Below are 20,578 nucleotides of genomic sequence, written 5' to 3' on the forward strand. Positions count from 1 at the left end.
CTGATTGGTGGAAAGGCCGTTATGATCATAGTTTGAAACTTTATCAGCGAAAATTATTGACAAAGATGGCCGAGTCTTTTACTGCCAATGGTGAAAATCTTAATGTGAATAAAAACTTTCTAGACGAACATTGGTACTTGTATCAACAAGGATTGTAATTTATCACACAAACTTAGTCAGGGCCAATACACCATCAAATAGAACACTGTAAATGCTAGTTTAAACACTTAACTTTTCAGGTAGCCGATAAGCTAATCATTAGCCTGTCAGACATTAGAATGTCATTATAATGCTGCTAACATTAATATAATGTTTTAGTGACCTTGTCGTTTCTATGAACATGAATTGTTGTTTATAGGAAACATCAACTTAGTCGAGGCATAAAAAGCTCTGTATCTCAATAAGTACTTCAACTTTTGAACTAGCTAGCTAGCTGATAGCACATGCAAGCTGGATGCTACCACCGCTAGCAGCTAGACACTGCAGTAAAATGAAAGAACAAACCGTCCATGCCCCGTGAATATTTCACTGTTTCAAGGATCTAAATCAAGAGTGTCCAAAGGGATGAAAACCACTTTAAATCGGGTCACATTATTGACTGTTGTGTGTCCGAGGGTTAGCTTGTGGGTTTTGTAAGGGCCAGCATGAGGGACAAGACCTACAAAGTTGTGTGGTGAGTTTTGCAGGGAGGTTGGTAATGCTAGTTAACATTAGCTAGGCTATTGTAGCCTTCATACTGTACGAGTCATATCATCAATAATTAACCTACTTCTTCGTACATTTAATGAACATTTTGCGTAATAATTCACAGCAAACTGAATATGGTGGTCCAAGAGCAGACCATGGTCCATGCATCAGCATGGCAGTCAGATACGAAGCACTGCACAATGTTGCTAACGTTAACCGCTTTCACACACACACACACAATATAAAATACACAATGGCAAATATAACATTCAATACCAAAACACGATTATTTGCACGATTACTCCTGAAATAACTGCTATTAACTGCACATTCACTATATAAAAATCACTGTTTGGAGGAAAAGGTTTGCGTGCTGTCGCTGGTTGGAAATGATTTCGCGCTGGTTCGTGCATTGCTTATATATTATTCAGTGAGGAGTGGTGGAAAATATGTACACAGTCTTGTACCTTTGACTTTTTTTGGACTTTCACTTTGTTTTTTCACTCGAAATGATATGTTGTATGCTTATGAGTTACTCCGTAGCTGATTAGCCTAAGACATGCTCTAAAACTCTTCAGATACGGATTTTTCCAAAACGTCAATGGGAGAAATGAATGGGAAATTTACTTCCGGAAACTAAGCTCTCTCGGAGGAGGGGCGGGACTGTGATGCTCTATGTCTGCTTGCGTGGACCTACTGGACTGCCATTGGCTCATCTGCGTTCAATGGGTGGGGTTTTGCGATCGGTCAATTCTGTCAACATTTTAAATCCCGTTTCCTGCATTTTTTTTACACTGATCACTAAATTTATCATAACTTTTGAAAGGTTAATGATATTCCAATTCAGTCTTTTTTGTTAAATAGCCCACAACTTGCTGAACATGTCATATACTCTATATGTTTCTTTATCTTGTTGAGAAATTAAATGAAAATTAATTTGTATGTGAATGAAATGAAATTGACAAATTTTAGATTTGTAGAGGATTTTCAAAGACTGTTCATTACTATATCAACATTACCATATGTATTTTACATCATTGCATAGAACTGATCCTTCTGATTACAATGGTGTGTATATCCTATTGATGGTATGTATTATAGTCAAGAAATAAGGTTTTTTGTGTGAGGAGGTCATCCAGCACCAAAAATGGAATGTACGGGTACAAAAAGGTTAAAACGTATCGTTTCTGAATCGTATCGTAGCTTATGCATCTACATACGTATCGAATCATCTTATTAGAGATGCACACCCCTACTGGAAATGCATTTAAAGCAACACCAAAGCACTTTTCCTCTGTTGCACGCACGCTATTTGTTTATCCAGCACAGGCTTTGGAAATAACGATGTCCACAGACAAGGTAGAGTATGTTGCATGATTTTATGATCAAGTATGATGTATTGTGACATCAGAAACAAGTCAAATTTGTAGTTTCTTATGTCTCATTCCATCAAACTACAGATCCGCTACCCGATCTGGCAAACTTGCATAATGTGGTTATAGCCGAGGGTCGCAAAGCGAATGCAGAAGTGCCGTTCACCCTGTTATGAGTTGATGAACCACTGAAACGGTGAAAACATTATTTTAAGGTACAAAAAAGTATTTGGTGTTGCTTTAACTAATTGTGGGAAAACAGCAAATCCAGTGTGTAGACTTTAAAGAAAGCAACTGAGGGAAACAGTCATATGACTGTTATGACATTGCATTTATACTGTTTCTTCACAAATACTGAGTTAAACATGCAAATTGTTGTCTCATAAGGACCCTGTTCATGTTGCACAGCAATTGTAATAACATTTTGAGTCTCTTAAGAGACACCCTTCATACTCATGATAATAATTATGATAGCTTATGCCATGGTTTTTCAGTGGAAGATTGGCTGTGACACACACACACAATTGACATATCTCACACCTAATGCCTTATCTCACGCTAATGTCTTTGCTTTCCCCGATGTAATGATACAATTTCATGATTAAATGCGAGTTGACGTAACTGACGACAGAATCTGTTCATTTTGTACAGTTTGTGGGTTACACATGCACATACTACGATATACTACGAATACTATGTTTCAAGATGACACGCTCTGCATCAAAACGAGCATACATGCATTCCATGCATGACATGGAAAGTTTTGTTTGCCAAAGAATAACTAAAAGACTAAACTCATGTAAGGCCTTGCTTTCTGCTTGAAGCAATGACACCTTAATTCTTGCAGCCTATATAGATGACAGACTGTCATATACTGGAACAAAGTAATCTAAACAAAAACCAAACTGGAAAAGAGGGATAATAACCTACTCTTAAATTAATTAGTGTGCTGTTGAAAAATGAGGTACTGTTGGAATCTTTGGATCAAGCTGACATCAATACACCTTATTATACCGCCTGCACCCGTTGGTGGACCGCACCTAAGCAAGCACATTTTGCAGTTCCTCGGAAATGATTTCTAGTTTTAAATTAATTCCATATCGACCACGTGTAACGTGACTAATCTGAATTTTTAGTTTAAATTGAAAGATTGAATTGTCTCTGGGGTGCCAGGCAGTATTTGCTGCCAATTCAAGGTTTACAGCGAAACTATCACATAAATCAAACAAAGACGTTTTCTAAATTTCACATCATATAGTTAAAATCAAATAAAAAAATATTCATACACAACTTAAATAATCATTTCCCCCCCATACAATTGAAAATAAAAGGATATATTTAACAAAAAAGAATGAAGGAGTCTGTGTCTCGGAAGGAAAGTGAGTTGTGGAAGAGGTTGAATTAGTTGTGTACTGGATGAAAGGGAATGTAAACTCGGAGATCAGCATGACTTACCAGCAGGAGACTAGCCATGGGAACTGCAGAGTAGGCCTACGACTTGAACCAGGGATCTTAGCAACACCCCAACAAGAGAAAAGAAACATCTTGCCGTGCTGCCGATCCATTCCGTATTGCGCAACACAAAGTAATTTAAGCCGGTCCTATTTTGCTAAGGATCCATGTTGCTTCATAGTAATTCCTCCAAGGGATTAATCCACAAGGGTACGATCCAGAGGAATCCAATGTAACTACTTATCCAGTGTGAATAAACTACTATTTAAAATGCTCCCGCCACGTCTCACATGCCCTCTGTAATCACTTTGTCCAATAGAGCTTGTGTCTGGTAATTAGTGCTCTCTCCCCGCAGGTTTGGCCAAGCAGCCTTTTATCGTCAGCTTACTGCGTGACATACTGTAGCACCCCAATTACGTTTAAAACTGCAGTTGGCAAGTCTGACAAATTGAAGGGACTTAACCAAAATTTCCCTCCCCCACTACCACTGAGCACCCTCTCATCGAGTTTGTGCTCGTCAGTGCGCACCAGACTGTGATTGACAGTCAGATCACACACTCCTGCTCTGATTGGACCAGAAGATCTGATCTGTGCATTTTTGCAAAACAAATAACAGGCTCTAGGTGGAGGTAGAAGTACAGGTTTTTTTTCTAAAACTGGCTGATTTATGTTGTTCTGTTGGAGTATAGTGTCGGTTTCAGTGAATATTGTAACAAACTGCACAGTTTGTCTTAGAATGGTTTTTATTGGTTACGCACCAAAACACACGAACGCATAATGCCGGGCCAGACCTGGCCCTTATACTCCAGCACTAAACATCTATGTGAGGCTGTATCTACAACACACACTAGTTAGGCCCGGTTATGAACACTGTAACCAACTATAAACATAAACACGACAGTCAGGACCAGGGCTCCGAACCGGTTCAAGGAACGAAAACCGAAAACGAACGGAATTTTACGGAATTTTACGAGGAGCGGAAACAGAAACGAAAACAAAATGGTCTTCAACTGTTCCGGAACAGAAACGTTATTCTGAAATCCACAAAACCGGTTAATAACGTTTTTCATTCTCTATATATTTTATAAAATTTCACAAAAGCATATCCAATGTCAGGGAGACTATTTCCGGTTGTGCGAAAAACAAGCCCGCATCTACACTGATAATGTGAGCTAACAAGCCGCTATGTAGCCAACTACTGTAGGCGAACAGCCTAATAATTAGATTTCTGCAGTTTGAAAAAAAAAAAAAAACGAATAAATGGACATTTGGTCCAAATGTGTATATTTTGTCTTGCTGTTGTAATGTAACCTATCCGTCTGCCACTTCGGATCTTAGGCCAGCTCGTAGCGTAGGCTACTGAAAATGATTTGGAAATTGTTTGTAGCCTATGCGTAATAGCCTATTTTGCCTGTCCACGCCTTGTCGTTTTAAAGTCGGATTTGAAATGTTACAATTATAGCCTATTCTATGTAGAAGAGTTGAACGGGAAATTTGAGATAGGCCTTGTCAGTAACAGACAGGTTAGTTTATAAACAGGGTTGGAATTATAGCGCAAGCCTTTGAAGATCTCCATATGGATAAAACTTAGGCTACAACCAGGTAAGGAGTTTAGCACGTATCCAGAAATATTTTTGATAAGAAATTATTTATAGGCATAGGTTAGGCCTATAGTAAGTCTGTAGGCTATGGGATGGATAGCCCATCTGAATGTTTTTGGATGCCGCCTGTGATTTATTATTTTTGGGCATAGCTACGGTATAGGCTAAATCAAGGGGAAATATGAGTATGTCTATTCTAAGTCCACAAAAATAGACTTGATAGGCCCGCCAAACACTGCCGGAACTTTAAGAACGAACGATATTTTGCGTTCCGAACCGGTTCAGGACCGATATGTTGGTGGCGGAACGCATGCAAGGCCTACCTGAACCATTCAGAACGGAACGTTTGAAAAATAATTTCGTTTTCAAGCCCTGGTCAGGACGCACAACATTGGTAACTTGCATGGTTAACATTAACATTCAACATAACACATCAACCGAACAGCATCATGGGAGCACAGTCATGAACAGCTAGGCTCAGATCATTACACAGCCCCCCCGAGACTTAGTCCATGTCCCCTTGACTCAAGTCTTACCCTACGTCAGTCCATGAGCCTGGCTGGGACGCTGGCGTTGTGGGCGCCCCTCTGTCGCGGCGGTGACTTCCGGTGAAGGCTGCACGGTGACCGGTGTTAGAGCCACAGCTCCATTGTCACCAAGTTCCACAGAGTCAGTGTCAAAGTCTCCACGACCCCCAGCTGAGGCCAGGGTCGATCTGGGCCAGTCGATCCGCGGTGGAGAGCCACAACTCTCCGACGCTTAATCAGTCTCACACAATAGACCACATCAGACAGCTTCTCTAAGACATCGCACGGCCCGACCCACTGGCTAGTGAGTTTCGGGGAAAATGCCTTTCTTTCTCTCCGGGCAGTACACCCACACTTTATCGCCGGTCTGGAACTCCTGGCCGCGACAGCGAGTATCGTAAGCTCGCTTTTGACGTATTCCAGCTTCACTCATAGCCTGCCGGGCCAACTCGTGTACTCCCTTCAGTCTCTCGCGTAGCTGCTTGTAGTATTCCAGCCCTGGCTTACCTCCAATCTCCGCTTCGGAGGCTTAACCGAACACCAAGTCCACCCGGCGCGGCGTGGCTCTCGCCGAACATCAGAGCTGCCGTGTGCATTTCGTTGACTCTTGCACCGCTGTGCGATATGCCCAGAGCACCTGGGGCAAGTGTAAGTCCCAGTCCTTTTGTCGGCCAATATGGCCAGCTGCACTGCTAGCGTCCGGTTAAACCGTTCCACCAGCCCGTCGCTTTGTGGATGCAGAGGTGTTGTTCTCGTTTTCCGGATACCCATGCGCTGGCAAACCTCAGCAAACACCTCTGCCTCGAAATTCCGCCCTTGGTCGCTGTGGAGCTCTTCCGGTGCCCCGAACCGGCAGAACATCTCAGTGACCAGTCTGTCCGCTGTCGTGTGGGCGCTCTGATCTGGCACCGCATACGCCTCCGGCCACTTAGTGAAATAGTCCATGGCCACGAGCACGTAGCGATTTCCCCGCTCTGTGACTGGCAGTGGGCCCATGACATCGACGGCTATCCGCTCCATGGGAGCCCCGACTGCGTATTGCTGCAGCGGAGCGTGCGAGCGTCGCGTGGGGCCCTTCTTCGCTGTACAGGCGTCACAGCAGTGAACATGCAGTTCAACGTCCAGCCTGCATCCCGGCCAATAGAAGTGGCCTCTCAGCCGACGAAGAGTCTTTGCAATGCCGAAATGAGCCGCCCCCACTGCCCCATGCACATGTTCCAGTACACAGGCTTGTAATCCAGCAGGAACCAGCAACTGGAAAATGTCAGATTGTCTATCGGGAGCTCGCCAGTGTCTATACAACAATCCTTGACGTGCTACTATTCCCGGCCACTGTGAATAAATCGCTTTGGTCTCTGGATCGAGTGCTGATACGTCAGTCCATGGCGGTCGCTGACCGGCTTCGATCCATGACCACACTCGGCCGAGTGTGGCGTCTTCCGATTGCGTCTTCCGGATCTCCTCCCTCGACATCACGTCCACCGGCGACTGCGCGTCCGTGGCCCCAGCTGCCGCTCTGCAGTGCTGCGTTGTGGTGTTGGTGGTAAAAAGTGTTCCACTTTTTCGGGTGCAGTTTGAGCCCAGCACCCCGTATGGCGTCGAACACCTTTTTCCAGATGTCCTGTGGCACCGGTGAAGTCTGTTGCATGACACAGGATGTCGTCCAGGTAAACCACGCAGCATGTTCGTGGAATGCCCGCCAGGACACGCTCCATCAACCGCTCAAAGTTCGCTGGCCCGTTGCATAGGCCGAATGGAAGTACCCGGAACTGCCACAGCCCTTGCCCGATGGTAAACGCTGTCTTCGCCGAAGCCCGGGCTAGCTCAATCTGCCAGTAGCCACTGCGTAAGTCCAGCGAGCTAAACCAGCAGGAGCCGGCAATGCTGTCCAGCGCATCGTCAATGCGGGGGAGCGGGTAGGAGTCTTTCCGGGTTACCTGGTTGAGGCGCCTGTAGTCAACACAGAACCGCCACGAGCCGCCCTTCTTCCGACGAAGTACAGCCGGGCGCAGCCCAGGGACTACTGCTTGGCTCTATCACTCCTGCCGCCCATTTCCTTGATCTTTTCTTCAGCTGCTTGTCGTTTGGCGAACGGTGTTTATGAGGCTGAAGTCAGATGGGCCGAGCATTTCGGTGTCGATATCGTGTTGGACCAGGCTCGCTTCGGTGCAGTCCTCATCTCTTTGCAGCGAAGATGTCGGTGTGCGCTGCTAGTAGTCTCCGCACCTGGCTACCCTGTGCTTCACTCAGCCCCTCACAGCTACGAGTGCAGAGTTCATTTACGGCTTGCCTTGTCTCTAAAGAGGGCCGCGCTCTCTGAGCGGAGAGTGGTGTTTGCTCAACCCGCTCTCTTGGCTCCTCCCTGGTGAGCGTGAGCTGAGCAGTGGCGGCCTCAGCGAGCGGACCTGGATGAGACCTGTTGTTTTCGCGGGCTTGAGTTTCGCAGGCTTGTGTGGGGAGGGGCGGAGACTCAGCAAGCGGACCTGGATAAGACCTGTTGTTTTCGCGGGCTTGTGTGGGGAGGGGCGGAGTCTGGTATGACGAGTACTCTTTGCAAGTTCGCTTCCTGCGGACTTGTGTGGAGCGAGTTGGAGAGTTCTTCGTCAGCGCAGTTCTCCTCGCGACTTCATGCTCTGTTTTTCCCGCCCCGTGTGCAACACCACGCTGCTCGTCCCCAAGTGTAGTGTGAACCGGGAAATGTCCACCACAGCCCCCCATTTCTCTAGCACGTCCAGGCCGAGAATGCAATCATCCTGTCCATCCGTATGCAATCCATAGCCCCTCCCGCCGTGCCACCTTCTTTTAGTAACTGGGGCGCGAGCGTGAGGGGTGCCGGGGCTGGGCAGTACCATGCGATGTGTCCCGGCTCGCCACACCGGTGGCATCCGTCTCCGCTGGCGGCCTCTTCCACTTTCAGCGTGGCGTTGTGGGTGGCTGTGCCGTGGTCTGCCGTGTCACCTCCAGTTCCTCCCCGTCTTCCTCCATCGATGTCTGGCGTACGCAATGCCTCGACTCTGTTGTGCGGAAGATGTTTTCCACCCATTCGGCTTCCGCGAGGGCCTCGGACAGCGAGCTGGGGGCGCTCAGGCGAAGGTGTTCTTTTAGCCGTTCTGGGTGGATGCCTCGCACGAACGCTTCCAGTGCCATCTCTTCATGTAGACCCTGGCTGTACGTTGGGTAGCCCCGCCGGGCATACAGCTGCAGGTCAGCCGCGAACTTGCCCAGTCTCTCGTCCTTGTGCCGCCGTCTGGAAGCGAGTTGTTCTCTGGCATCGCTGATGAAGATTCTCTGGCCGAATTGTCGTTGCAGAGCTGCTTCGATTGCGGTCCAGCTTACTTGCCGGTGGCCGCCGGTGGCAGGTCTTCTAATACTTGTAGCGCTTCCCCCTCCAGAGCCAACGCCACCTGTACGCCCGTTCTCTCCGCCGACCAGCCATTCAGCTCGGCTGCCAGCCGGACCTGTATCAGGTATGTCGCCAGTGGCCTTTCGCCATTGTAGTGGGGCAACTTTACGCTGGGGCGTACCGCCGCCGTCGCACCGGGGACCGGCCGGTTTCCATCGCTCGAGAGGGTTCAAGTGGCGGGATGCTGCCATCAGCCCGGTTCGTTCCCTCCTGTGGCGGGTTTCTTCGTCACGGTCACACTGCAGGCTGGCTCCGTCTGCTGGGCCCAGCAGGTGGCCATGGGCGAGCGCGCTGTCAAAGAGCCGTCTTGGCAGGAAACTCATCATCGCCAGGGCATCAGTTGCAGCTTTCTCCTCCCGTCCAGTAGGGGTCGTCATCCCACTTCTGACACCAATGTAACAAACTGCACAGTTTGTCTTAAAATGGTTTTTATTGGTTACGCACCAAAACACACGAACGCATAATGCCGGGCCAGACCTAGCCCTTATGCTCCAGTACTAAATATCTATGTGAGGCTGTATCTACAACACACACTAGTTAGGCCCGGTTATGAACACTGTAACCAACTATAAACATAAACATGACAGTCAGGACGCACAACATTGGTAACTTGCATGGTTAACATTAACATTCAACATAACACATCAACCGAACAGCATCATGGGAGCACAGTCATGAACAGCTAGGCTCAGATCATTACAATATGATCAAAAAAATCTTGCCAACTGCAGCTTTAAGCAACCCGGTTGGATAAGCCCAGTGAATACTATAGTAATAAATATTTGAAAATTATAAAGAATCGTTAGTGGTTCGCTACAATACGCATAAATACAACAATGGATAGAGTGCCTTTTTCGTGAACATAACCTAAAATAGTCCTATTATCAAATAACACCAATGGACTAATTATTCAAACTTATTTAAGAATTCAACACCCAAGACTGGAGAAAGAAAGAAACATGCAGTTTTAGAATGTTGAGGCATCAAGGGGCATACTTAAATGCAATGATTATTCCACATTTTTTATATTGCATTTTAAATTGGTCCCAGGCATGTAAAACAGCCCTAAGACCAATTGAATCATTACATAAAAGTGCCTTGAAGATCTGCAACAATAAAAACGGTTATTACGTCATTACCACCACGGTCATATACTCACTAAATATGATATCTTAAATCTTGAAATTTGATAATGCACTCAATTATTTCCTTACTCATTAAAATATATAATGCTGCTGTTCCTCCTTTCAAAAACATTATTACACTCTGAAAGAACAACACGGGTAACTTGATCAGCCACAAAAGGAGAATGCAGTCTTCCAAAATGCAAAACTTCATTTGGGTAAACATCTTGCTCTTTTATGGCTATTTTTTTTTTACATCAAATTTAGCAAAGTGTTTTAGATGATTAGATCTATTTTATCTGTTTATTTCTTGTTGAATAACAAGGTAAGTATGCTCAGTCTATTATGTCCTTTATCCACGGCAAGTAAGTGGGTAACAACCATAAATAATTCACGTCTTCTCATTATCACTATAGCAACAAGGGCAGCAGACCAGTGAAGACTCCTCTATACATCCTATTATGCGAAAGGGCTTTGGATTCACAGGAAACAAGTGTTACACTAGTGGAACAGACATGCACAAAGCCTACCAGCCACTTAAACCTTCTACTAATAAGTACCTCCAGAAAAAATGGGACCAGACATACTATGAAGAGCACCGCAGTAAGGTAACTTTGCTGTTATATGGTCTTTTGGGCCCCCACCGTCAACTTCAAGGCAGCGCTGCCTGGCATTAGGGTTAGGGTTAGGATAAGGTGCCTTGAAGTCGACGGTGGCAGCATTGCATTGAAGTCGATGGTTGGTGGGGGCCCAAAAGACCATCAAGCAACTTTGTGTATCTGTGTATAGTGATGTGGTACATATTAATACTTTCAAATATTTCAATACAGGTCAAAAAATGCAAAATCAGTTGTTGACACCAAAGGTATTGAGACACCCTTGCATGTTCAGCTGAAACTGAAAAAGTTACAGGTAGGAGCTATGAATTTAGTCTTAACCGCGATTTAACCCTTAACAGCATTTATATCTTCAAAAGGTTGGGATGGTAATTTGTAAAAATTTGTATTGCGAGAGTTTTGTAATTTTGATTGAATTTCTATTGCAAGCAATATTGTATTAAGCCTCACAAGTGATATATTTTACTTGTGAGAAGTTACAGGAGGAAAAACTTGCCATTATTGAGAGGGACAACCGTCTCCTCTCCTCCAGATTGGCTGATATTATGCGGTCAAGGGGACTGGTGGACCACAGGAATTATTACTCTGAACACAGGTTGGTGTTTTAGGTGAAGATACAGTTATTTTAAAAGTATTTCAGAACAGTTCTCACTACAGGGTTCCCACTCTAACTGAAATGTAAAATTCCATGACTTTCCCTGACTTCACCTGACAAAAAAACTGAATTTCCATACTATATAATGAAGGGTACAATATACCGACCAAAGATTTCAGAACAGTCACGTAGCGTTCAAGAATCTTTTACTTTTTTAGAGAGGGAGATGAATAAATGGGCATTGAATAAACGTTGGACTAACCACAACTACTCAAGCAAGCAGTAAAGCTAATAACACCAATTCTGAGTGGAAATATATTTGTAATTATGTATTTTGGCAAGTACATTTTAGAGAAAATTCCCTGATATTCCATGACTTTGCCCCTAAAATGATTAAATTCCCTGACTTTCAATGTCTGGAGTAGACTTTCCAAAATTCCATGATATTTCAGAAATTCCATGACCATACATTATGTTATATGCTCCCAACCATTCCTAGGCCTACAGTATCATGACTTTTTTCCCCGACATTATTGATGGGACAATAGAGATCAGACAGGAAGCAGGTGGGAGAGAGAGATGGGCTGGGTTTGGGAAACATGGGCGTCGGAAGCTTTTTTAACGTGGGTGGGACAGTTGAGTGGAGTGGGGGTTGGGGGGTTGTATGAACTAGACGCAATTTCCTGAATTCTGGTAGCCTACATTTTAACAGGTTGTAAAATGCAAGTAAAGCTTTTGATTCAATGACTAATTCAGAACCAGCTTTAATAATCTCATGATATAGGCCTAGTTAACCTTGCATGCAGTTGCAATATCTGTTAAATTAATTTCTTGAATGTTTAATGCAGGCCCGGAGTGGCTAATCGGGAACTCACAAAAACTGTTCACTAATGTTAGCAGTGTTTTATTGACTTAAACATGGATTTGACATTACCTAGCGTCGCTGTAATCAAAACGAGAAGGCTTTCACAAGTGTTTTGAGCTGTAATCTTCCAATGGCTACCTCAGTAGCTAGAATTTGACCACTCATTTGTGTGTGTGTATTGTAGCATTTGTAATCAAGTGGAATGGATTACACGAACAGTCGGAGGGTCGGAGATATTACACGAACAGTTTTAAAACAGCACTGATATTTTGCATGGCAAAAGTAGGGGGGTCCAAACTAACAATTATAAAAAGTGGCTCCGACGCTCATGTTGGGAAATGACTTCAGACCAGACACGTATAGGTCCCTGTGGGCACTACACCCATATGTCAATGCTATCACTGTGCTAGTGCACCCCCAAACCTGAAAAAAAAATCCTTCAATTTATGTTGTTAGCTACATAAGGAAGTTTTCAGAAATTCTGATAAATTAAGTTTAACATGTCTGGACATGTTCCAAGTTTCTGTGATCCTCTAGCATTCCTTTCATGTACATATAGTTGCAAAGCAGGACAGTTTGAAAGTTTTTAACAGCATAGAAACTATTACAATTAGTGTCAAGCATGATTGACTTTACCTACTGTAATAATATGGGCTCATAGAATCAATGTGAATTGGCTTATCAGAATGCCGTCTGCTCTGGCTGAGAGCGTACTTTATGCCCATGACGTACAGTAACAGAGCCATCTTGCTCCGCAATAGAAAAGAAAGAAATTTGATAAAAACTATTGTCTCCCCTTTCTTGTTCTCATGCTGTCAATCAAACCTCTTAGTGGGGAGTGATCGGGAAAATAGAGGCAGACGCAAATAATAAATAGTAAACTAAAACAATATTAAGGAATCCATATGTTTTTCATCAGTTTGGAAATGTAGATTGAGACATGTAGAGAAAGCCTACCTGGCCCCAACGATCTCCCACCAAGTTCAGGGGATGTTGATTCAACCATTCCCCCCAGGAATACAGGTCTTGGACCTGGTACCGAGAACTAGTCAAAGGGTCACATTCTGTGGTGGATATCTTTCGAAGTATATATGCTACTTACCAACAGTCTTGGGGGTATTGAACAATAGTACTGTAATACTGTAACTGTAACAATGGCGGGCCCAAGCACCTGTGGTCCGCAACCCATGACATTTTTGAAGCCAACAATGCACCCACATGTGGTTGTGTGGGTGTCAAATGCACATATCTGATGTGTGAGTTATTTTTTTCTGGTTTATACTTCTCTGCTAATCTGAGATTTGTCAATGACAATCAGGTGAAAGAGACAAATTTAGCCGTCTAGCTCCATTGACTCCCATTCATTCTGCACTCATGGCGATCGCCCCCAGTGGAAATCTGGTGGAACTGCAACCAAAATTAGGTACAATGGGACTTAATATGGAGTGGCCAGGCTCTCCGTAGACGGGCTCTGGTCCAGCGCTTGACCTCCTTCGTCACTGGGGGGTCCTGACTTCTCTGTTTGTACATAGGCAGTAGGAAAACAGCGGGGTGATCTGATTTTCCGAAAGCTGGTAGAGACTTAGCTTTGTAACTGTTCTTGAACTGTGTGTAACAGTGATCCAGTGTGTTGTCACCACGTGTAGGGAAGTGAATGTGTTGAATAAATTCAGGCATGGACCGGTTCAGATGTACTTGATTGAAATCACTGGCCACAATAAGCGCAGCTTCAGGGTGCGTGTGTTGTTGTCTATTTAACACTTCTTGCAATTCTGAAACCGCAGCATCTGTGTTGGCTTGTGGAGGAATGTAGACAGCGTTGAATATTACCGAAGTAAACTCACGGGACAGGTAGAAGGGTCGACAGCTAGATGTTCTAGATGAGGCGAGCCGGACTTTGAGAGAACGGTGACATTTCTAGGATCACACCACTTGCTGTTCGTCATGATGCAAACACCGCCACCTTTCGATTTTCCAGATTCCTCAGTCCTGTCAGAGCGAGCAGCAGAGAAAAACTCCACCGGAATGATGGCACAGCCCGGTACAAGTTCAGTTAGCCATGTCTCAGTAAAGCATAGAATGTTACAGTCCCTGATGTCTCTTTGAAACTGTATCCTCGCTCTTAGTTCATCCATCTTGTTCACAAGAGACTGGACATTGGCTAGGAGAATGCTAGGCAGTGGAGGCCTATGAGCTCTATTCCTCAATCTGTTACGGGCCCCGGCTCGTTTTCCTCTGTGTTTTTTACTTCTGCGCCGAGATGCATCTCCATGGTTCCCTGATGCATCTAGGAGAATCTCAGTCGGCCAGGTAGAATCGTCGATTAAAACATCCCGAAACAAAAAAAGGCAATTAATTTCCGATGTTTCTGAGTGTAACGCCATCATACGTAATCAGTGCAGTGGAAAAGTGCAAAAAATTAGGGGTTAATAAAAGGTAAAAGAGTAAATATTTTAAAGGGTTCCCCTCAACTAAAAAAAATATAACATTCTTTTCTTTATATCATATTCCTCTGCCTCTCTTATTTTACTATTGTTATTACTTTAAACATGGTGAATTATGAATTCATTTTCTCGATGGAATGGTGCTGCGGATTCCGCCGAATTGGTCTATAGCTCAACCAGGGCTGGCTACACTGAAACACACAGATGTTTCAAACTACTCTACACTGTTCATGGTACTGACTGAACAGCATGACAATTTTGCCTCATTACAGATAATAAAAGTGAAGTTTAAAATAAAGGCTAGACTTCAAAGTTTTCATCTTGGTTTACATTATTTGCCCTCTCATTCTCTATCCATAAGACCATGTTAAATAAAGCAAGCCACAAAGCTCATTTGTCGTATATATATCAGTCATATGTGGATATATATACAGTGTTTCCCATACATTGACTTATTTGTGGCAGCCCACCACAATATCAACATTGACCACCACACAATGGTTTTCCAGGTTGTACTAAATTGTGCTTAAATCTGGTTAGCATCATAACCACGCTGCGCTAATTTGCTAAAAACTGTTGCATTTAAGTTAATTCTGCAAACCTACCACCACAAATATAATTCAATTCTGTGGGAAACACTGATATATATATTTTATGTCTGAGCATTTCATTAATTTGTTTAAATTGGGAAGAGAATTTCAGGTAATAGAGCAGAAAATGCTTCAGAAATGATCTCCCACCCAACCTTTAATGTTGGCTAACTAACGATAGCCATGGTCTCCCACAACAGCAGACTACCTTGATTGTCACTTAGCTTATAACTTTGTCTGTACAAATTACACGGTTCGTCCATGCTTTTTAGGTAGCAACACATATCACAGCCTTTTCCATTCTCAGTGTCATTTATTTTGACAAGCCAGTTTCTACATAGCCAGCTAGCTTAATGTAGGCTACTAACTTTATGGACACCGTAAATATTAGCGTGGTTAGGTAGGCAATGTGCTGACATGGTGTATTTCTGTCATCTGATTTTTTTTACTAAGTTGTACTTTTTTATGTCATGAAAAGAATGTCGTGTTAAAATGACTGCTTAAAAATAACCCTTTTTCAACCAATTTTCTGTCGTAGGCCTCATAAATTACTTAAAACATGCATAAACATATTTGTATTTCCTTTCTGAGCAATATAGTGTGTAAATGTAGTGACAAATCTAAATTAACCTGAAAGTTGCCCTTCAAGATTAAAAACCACCTATCATACAACCCACTGCAGATATTTCTGCATCCCATTGTGTGTTTTAGGTTAATGATCATTTTCATTTTCAGCAGTCTGAACGCAGAAAGGAGACAAAAAGAATTTTTGCAAGTGAGTTGTGAAAACCAGGCTATCCTACAGAGAATAAGAGCATGTGAATCTGATTACTGCCAACAACGGTGGCAGGAAGACTGGAAGAATGTAGAGCACCAAAGGGATGACATTGCAAGGTACCCACGCAAATTGGCAAAGAAAAAAAATACATAAATGTGGCATCCTGTGTACCACATAAAATTGAATTATAGAATTCTTTATTATCAGTACTCTTACAACTGTAACCTTTCGTATGCACAGGGTGTGAGGTACAGATGTATGTCAATGACACAGTTATCTATGTTCAGCCAGACTTACTGCAACACTGACAAATGTACATAAATGGTTGGTTGACTCACACTTGCATCTCAATGTCAAGTCTGCATGTTTTCTTTAGAAAGACATTTACTGCACCTGACTATGACCAGTCTCACATATCTTGGGATTATTCTTGACTCCACTTATTTAAAAAAACAAGAGTGAAATTAGAATAATATTATCTGGTAAATTTTAGATACAGTGCCTATAAAATGTATTCACACCCTTGGATATGTCCCCTTTTACTGCTTTTATAAACGGAATCTTGATCAATTTCATTTATTATTTAATAATCTTTGTTTTACTATAATTTACAAATATCTTAATGTTGAAGTGAAAGCAGATTTTTACAAATTGATGTTAAAGGTTGTATCAGCGATTTCAGGCCCAAACATAAATTATCACATTCATCTAATCTTTCCTAACGATCCGCTAGCTGCCTGCTCCATAAGCAGGCCATCAAAAAAATGTGTCTCTGTAGGCAGCCTAGGTTCCAAGATCTGTACACAAAAACAATTGCTACCAACAAGGGTTGGCAACTAGCCTGGTCCTTACCGCCTGTGACTACGTTTCTCTTCGTCATACAGTCTGGAATAAAGTAATAATAATCTGTCTCCATAGTTGGCGGATGCTTATTTTGAGGTTTAAAATCATTGGAGTTCCCTTAACCAATCAGCAACGTTTGGTAATGACGTATGCTGTGCGCCGGAGTTCAGGCTTTTACGCTTACCACTTCCGCTTCAGGCTCTTACGCTTCCCACTTCTGCTCTCAGTAGTAAACAGACCGCTGGCTAGTATGCAGGCTACCTGACCGCCAGGGCAGTCTCTTCATAGTGGATATATCTCTAACTTGCGCCAGCCACAGACCGAGAGTTGTATACCAAAAGCATCACGTCGCCGAGATTATATCAGCTCTTGTCACACGCCAGTTTTCCCTCTTATCTCTTCTCGCCGCTTAACAGACGATTGATGTTCCCCACGCAGCCGGTGACTTCGCCGGAGCTTACTTCGCTCTCCACGGGCTGTTCAGACTATACTCTCGGATAAGTTGGATTGTACTGACGACCTACGTGTTATTTAACCTGGAGCTTGCTCTGTTAAACTAACAGTTGTTCGGCATAAAACAACGCAGCCTACCTTGAGCCACACTCGGTGACTGGCTAACGTTACTGTCCACAAGCACGGTAGCCTCGCCTGGAGCCCAGCTCGGCCACAGGCTAGCCTCTGTCAAACACAAACACGGAGCAAAACACCTTGAGCCCAGTTCGGTAACCGCTAGTCCCAGTCAAGCACAATCACAGCAGCCTAGCCTTGAGCTCCGCTCGGTAACCGGCTAGCTCACGTCAAGACACACCGCCTCGCCTTGAGCCCGGCTCGGTAGGGTAGCTAGTAGCTAACATTCCATTCCTTAAGTAGGCCTATGCCGCATTGATTTTGTTAAGGTAATTTGAGAGTAGGGGGGAGAATAACGAGCAGCAAACGTTTATTTGAAAACATGATAAGTAGTGATGCATGTAGTACACTTGTGCGTTTAGGTTTAGCTATCACCATCTGATAAATCAAACTTTTCCCAAAGCCAGTTGGAAGGAGAGTTATAAGACGTCCTTGCCATTTATAAAATTGTCAAGACAAGCCTCTTGTTCCTGCTTTAATTGCGTGATGAGTTGAGACAACTTCGCGGATAGCTTCTAGCGTCTCTTCCTCCGTCGCCATTGTTGCTATGCTGTTGAACTACAAGCTTCGCTGGACTACAAGCAACTCGGCAAGCAAGTTCCGCGTCATCACTCAACTGTTCGCTGATTGGCGCGGTCGTACGCGAACCGCATACTGTGGGTTGGGCCAGACTACGCGCGAGGCTGAAATCAAATTTTGGCCGGAAGTACGTAGGATGGTAACACCAGGCTAGTTGGCAACCACTAAAAGGCAAAATAAAGTGTTACAACCAATAACCGACAAGATGCGCGTTTAGGAGAGTTTCAATTGCACGGGAGGGAGCAGCAAGCTAGCTCTCTGTTTTGTTTGAACTCCAACAGAAGTGATGTATCCCCGCTATCGCTGATACAACCTTTAATTAAAAAATTATAATGCAAAATAAGTGATCACTTCATTAAAGAGGGGATTTTTGTATGATTGTAAAAAAAAAAGACCAAATTAAATTGATCCATTTCTAAAAACAGTAAAAGGGGAAATATCCAAGGGAGGTGAATACTTTTTATAGGCACTGTATTTAAAAAACACCAGTAGCAAAACTGTATATGAAAGCAATGATGGGGGTTGTGTTAATGTCCTGTTTTTGTTTGTGTTCTTCTTTGTGTTGGTGTTTTTGTTTTTGCCTATATGATGGATGGCGTGTCTTGTGTTGTTGTTTCCTTAAGCTGACTTGTTTTGGGTTTCCTTGTTTTGTTTTGTTGTGTCTTTGTGACTTAGATTTTATTTCTAACTTGGCATTTAATAACAACTGGCTAAGTCAATTAATGGCTAGAACATCTTGCCAAAGGACTGCAGCTGGAAATTAGCCGGCTGGCTAACACATTTACAGAAATGTTGATTAAGGTGTGTTGTCCTTATAAATGAATAAATCAACACTGCCAACATTTAATTATGTTGCACTCCGATTAAAACTACAATCATCTTTTGTGTGTGCTTTGATGTCCACATGATTACAGGCACTGAGAAAATGTCCCAAATACAGATTATACTATGACAAAACATATGTGGCATGAGCAGTATAAGGGGAGATAGATGTGGATAGTTTTTTTTTTATTTCTTTTTTTATCTGTAGCCTAGGCCCAGGTAGCACCCGATGTGCAATGGACGCACTGTGTTATTCATAGGGAAGCGCTCGTGTCAAGGCAGCTTAGTTATTACCGACCTGAATGAGATTTTGAACGAGGTTGTGAGAGTGGGGAATTTCATCAAGACCCGGCCCTTAAAAGCGTGTCTATTCTCCGCACTTTGAGAGGAGATGGGAGCTGACCAAAAGGCTGTACTGTTTCACAGCGAGGCAAGGTGGCTTTCCGGCGCTGTCGGCGTGTTCGAAGCTCGAGTCAAGCCTCTTCTTGGAGGAAGAGCGCATGTTTGAATCTGCAAGCACGCTCACTAATGAACATTTCTTGACGAAGCTGGCCTATCTTAGCGATATTTTTGGAAAGCTCAATGAGTTAAATCTCCAGTTACAAGGCAAAGACAAGCACCTAGCGGATAAGATCACTGCATTCAACAAGACGATTGTGTGTGAGATTAGGTGCAGATCTATTTAAAATCATTATATTCAGCACATTTGTAGGCCTATCATATGTTGACTATTGATGAGATTTGTATCATATGTTTATGATCCTATTCACTATTCTCGACAAAATTGATAAAAATAAATATTAATAAAAGTATTTAAAAAAAAACTTGTTAACAATTGGTGGTGTTGGGTAGCCTGGCGGGCCATCCTATATCATTGAAATGTATAGTCTGGAATCGAACCATTCACCTCGCTTAATCCAAGGGGCGGGCAGAGAATTGTCTTTCAAACTGCCTAGGCATGCAATAGGCCAGCTTACGACCATATCCGTATCCGGGTCGGCAAAACGCAAATACATCCTTCTTCGAAAGGAATGACTTAAGTGCATTGTGTTGCTCAACTTTCAAAGAAAAGCACAAGTCCAACTCCTCCAAAGTTGACGCCAACGCCGATTCAAACAACCGCTCTTCGTTCGCCATAGCCACCTTCCTTGTTGTTCACGTCGCAGGACTGTCCGTTATCCTGTTAAGCCCGCCTTAAGACTCTCTAACAAAATAGAGCGCTGTGATTGGATGAAGTCCACGGCGTCAGCCAATAGAAATCCCTATGGTTTGATACTAGACGTACAGGCCATGGAGGTATTATATATAACTGGAGAGAGTGACTAAGTCCCGCCCCCATTCATTTCAATGGACCATGCTAGGCTAGCTACTTCAGCCAAAAAAGTTTGAAATTGATCGCAGCCATCTTTACAAAAATGGCGTTTCATGGGTGTTCGTTTCCGGCACCAGCTGGAATTAGCCTATTAGATTCCACGTTACAGACGGAGACAACGTAAGGTACAACGGTATGTTGTTGATGAAGATTGGACATTCCCTCAGAGGAAAAGAAGTTGTTCGGGAACGCGCTTCACCTCGTTATAAGCGCAAATTTATTTAAATTGGTTGGGATAACATTTTGGGAATGGTGGTAGAAGTTTGCCCTGTCTCTGAA

The 20,578-nt window shown here is 43.5% G+C and overlaps 1 protein-coding gene across 1 annotated transcript; it reads left to right on the forward strand.

Annotated features, from left to right (window-relative positions):
* Positions 1–10,633: 10,633 nt before the first annotated feature.
* On the forward strand, positions 10,634–16,209 carry si:ch211-284k5.2 (uncharacterized protein CFAP97D2). Its single transcript, XM_048257136.1, has 4 exons — positions 10,634–10,786; positions 10,998–11,079; positions 11,261–11,379; positions 16,017–16,209. The coding sequence occupies exons 1-4, from the start codon at positions 10,683–10,685 to the stop codon at positions 16,207–16,209; spliced, it is 498 nt and encodes a 165-aa protein (XP_048113093.1). The 5' UTR covers positions 10,634–10,682.
* The last annotated feature ends 4,369 nt before the right edge of the window (positions 16,210–20,578 follow it).

The sequence above is a fragment of the Alosa alosa genome, chromosome 11 (genome assembly GCF_017589495.1).
Source record: "Alosa alosa isolate M-15738 ecotype Scorff River chromosome 11, AALO_Geno_1.1, whole genome shotgun sequence".
Lineage (NCBI taxonomy): Eukaryota > Metazoa > Chordata > Actinopteri > Clupeiformes > Clupeidae > Alosa > Alosa alosa.

Excerpts from the sequence above, each read along its gene's own strand:
- si:ch211-284k5.2 (XM_048257136.1), top strand. The coding sequence starts at position 10,683 with ATGCACAAAGCCTACCAGCCACTTAAACCTTCTACTAATAAGTACCTC. Across the intron at positions 10,787-10,997 it reads CGCAGTAAGGTAACTTTGCT|GTCAAAAAATGCAAAATCAG; the intron begins GTTATATGGTCT and ends ATTTCAATACAG. Across the intron at positions 11,080-11,260 it reads TGAAACTGAAAAAGTTACAG|TTACAGGAGGAAAAACTTGC; the intron begins GTAGGAGCTATG and ends ACTTGTGAGAAG.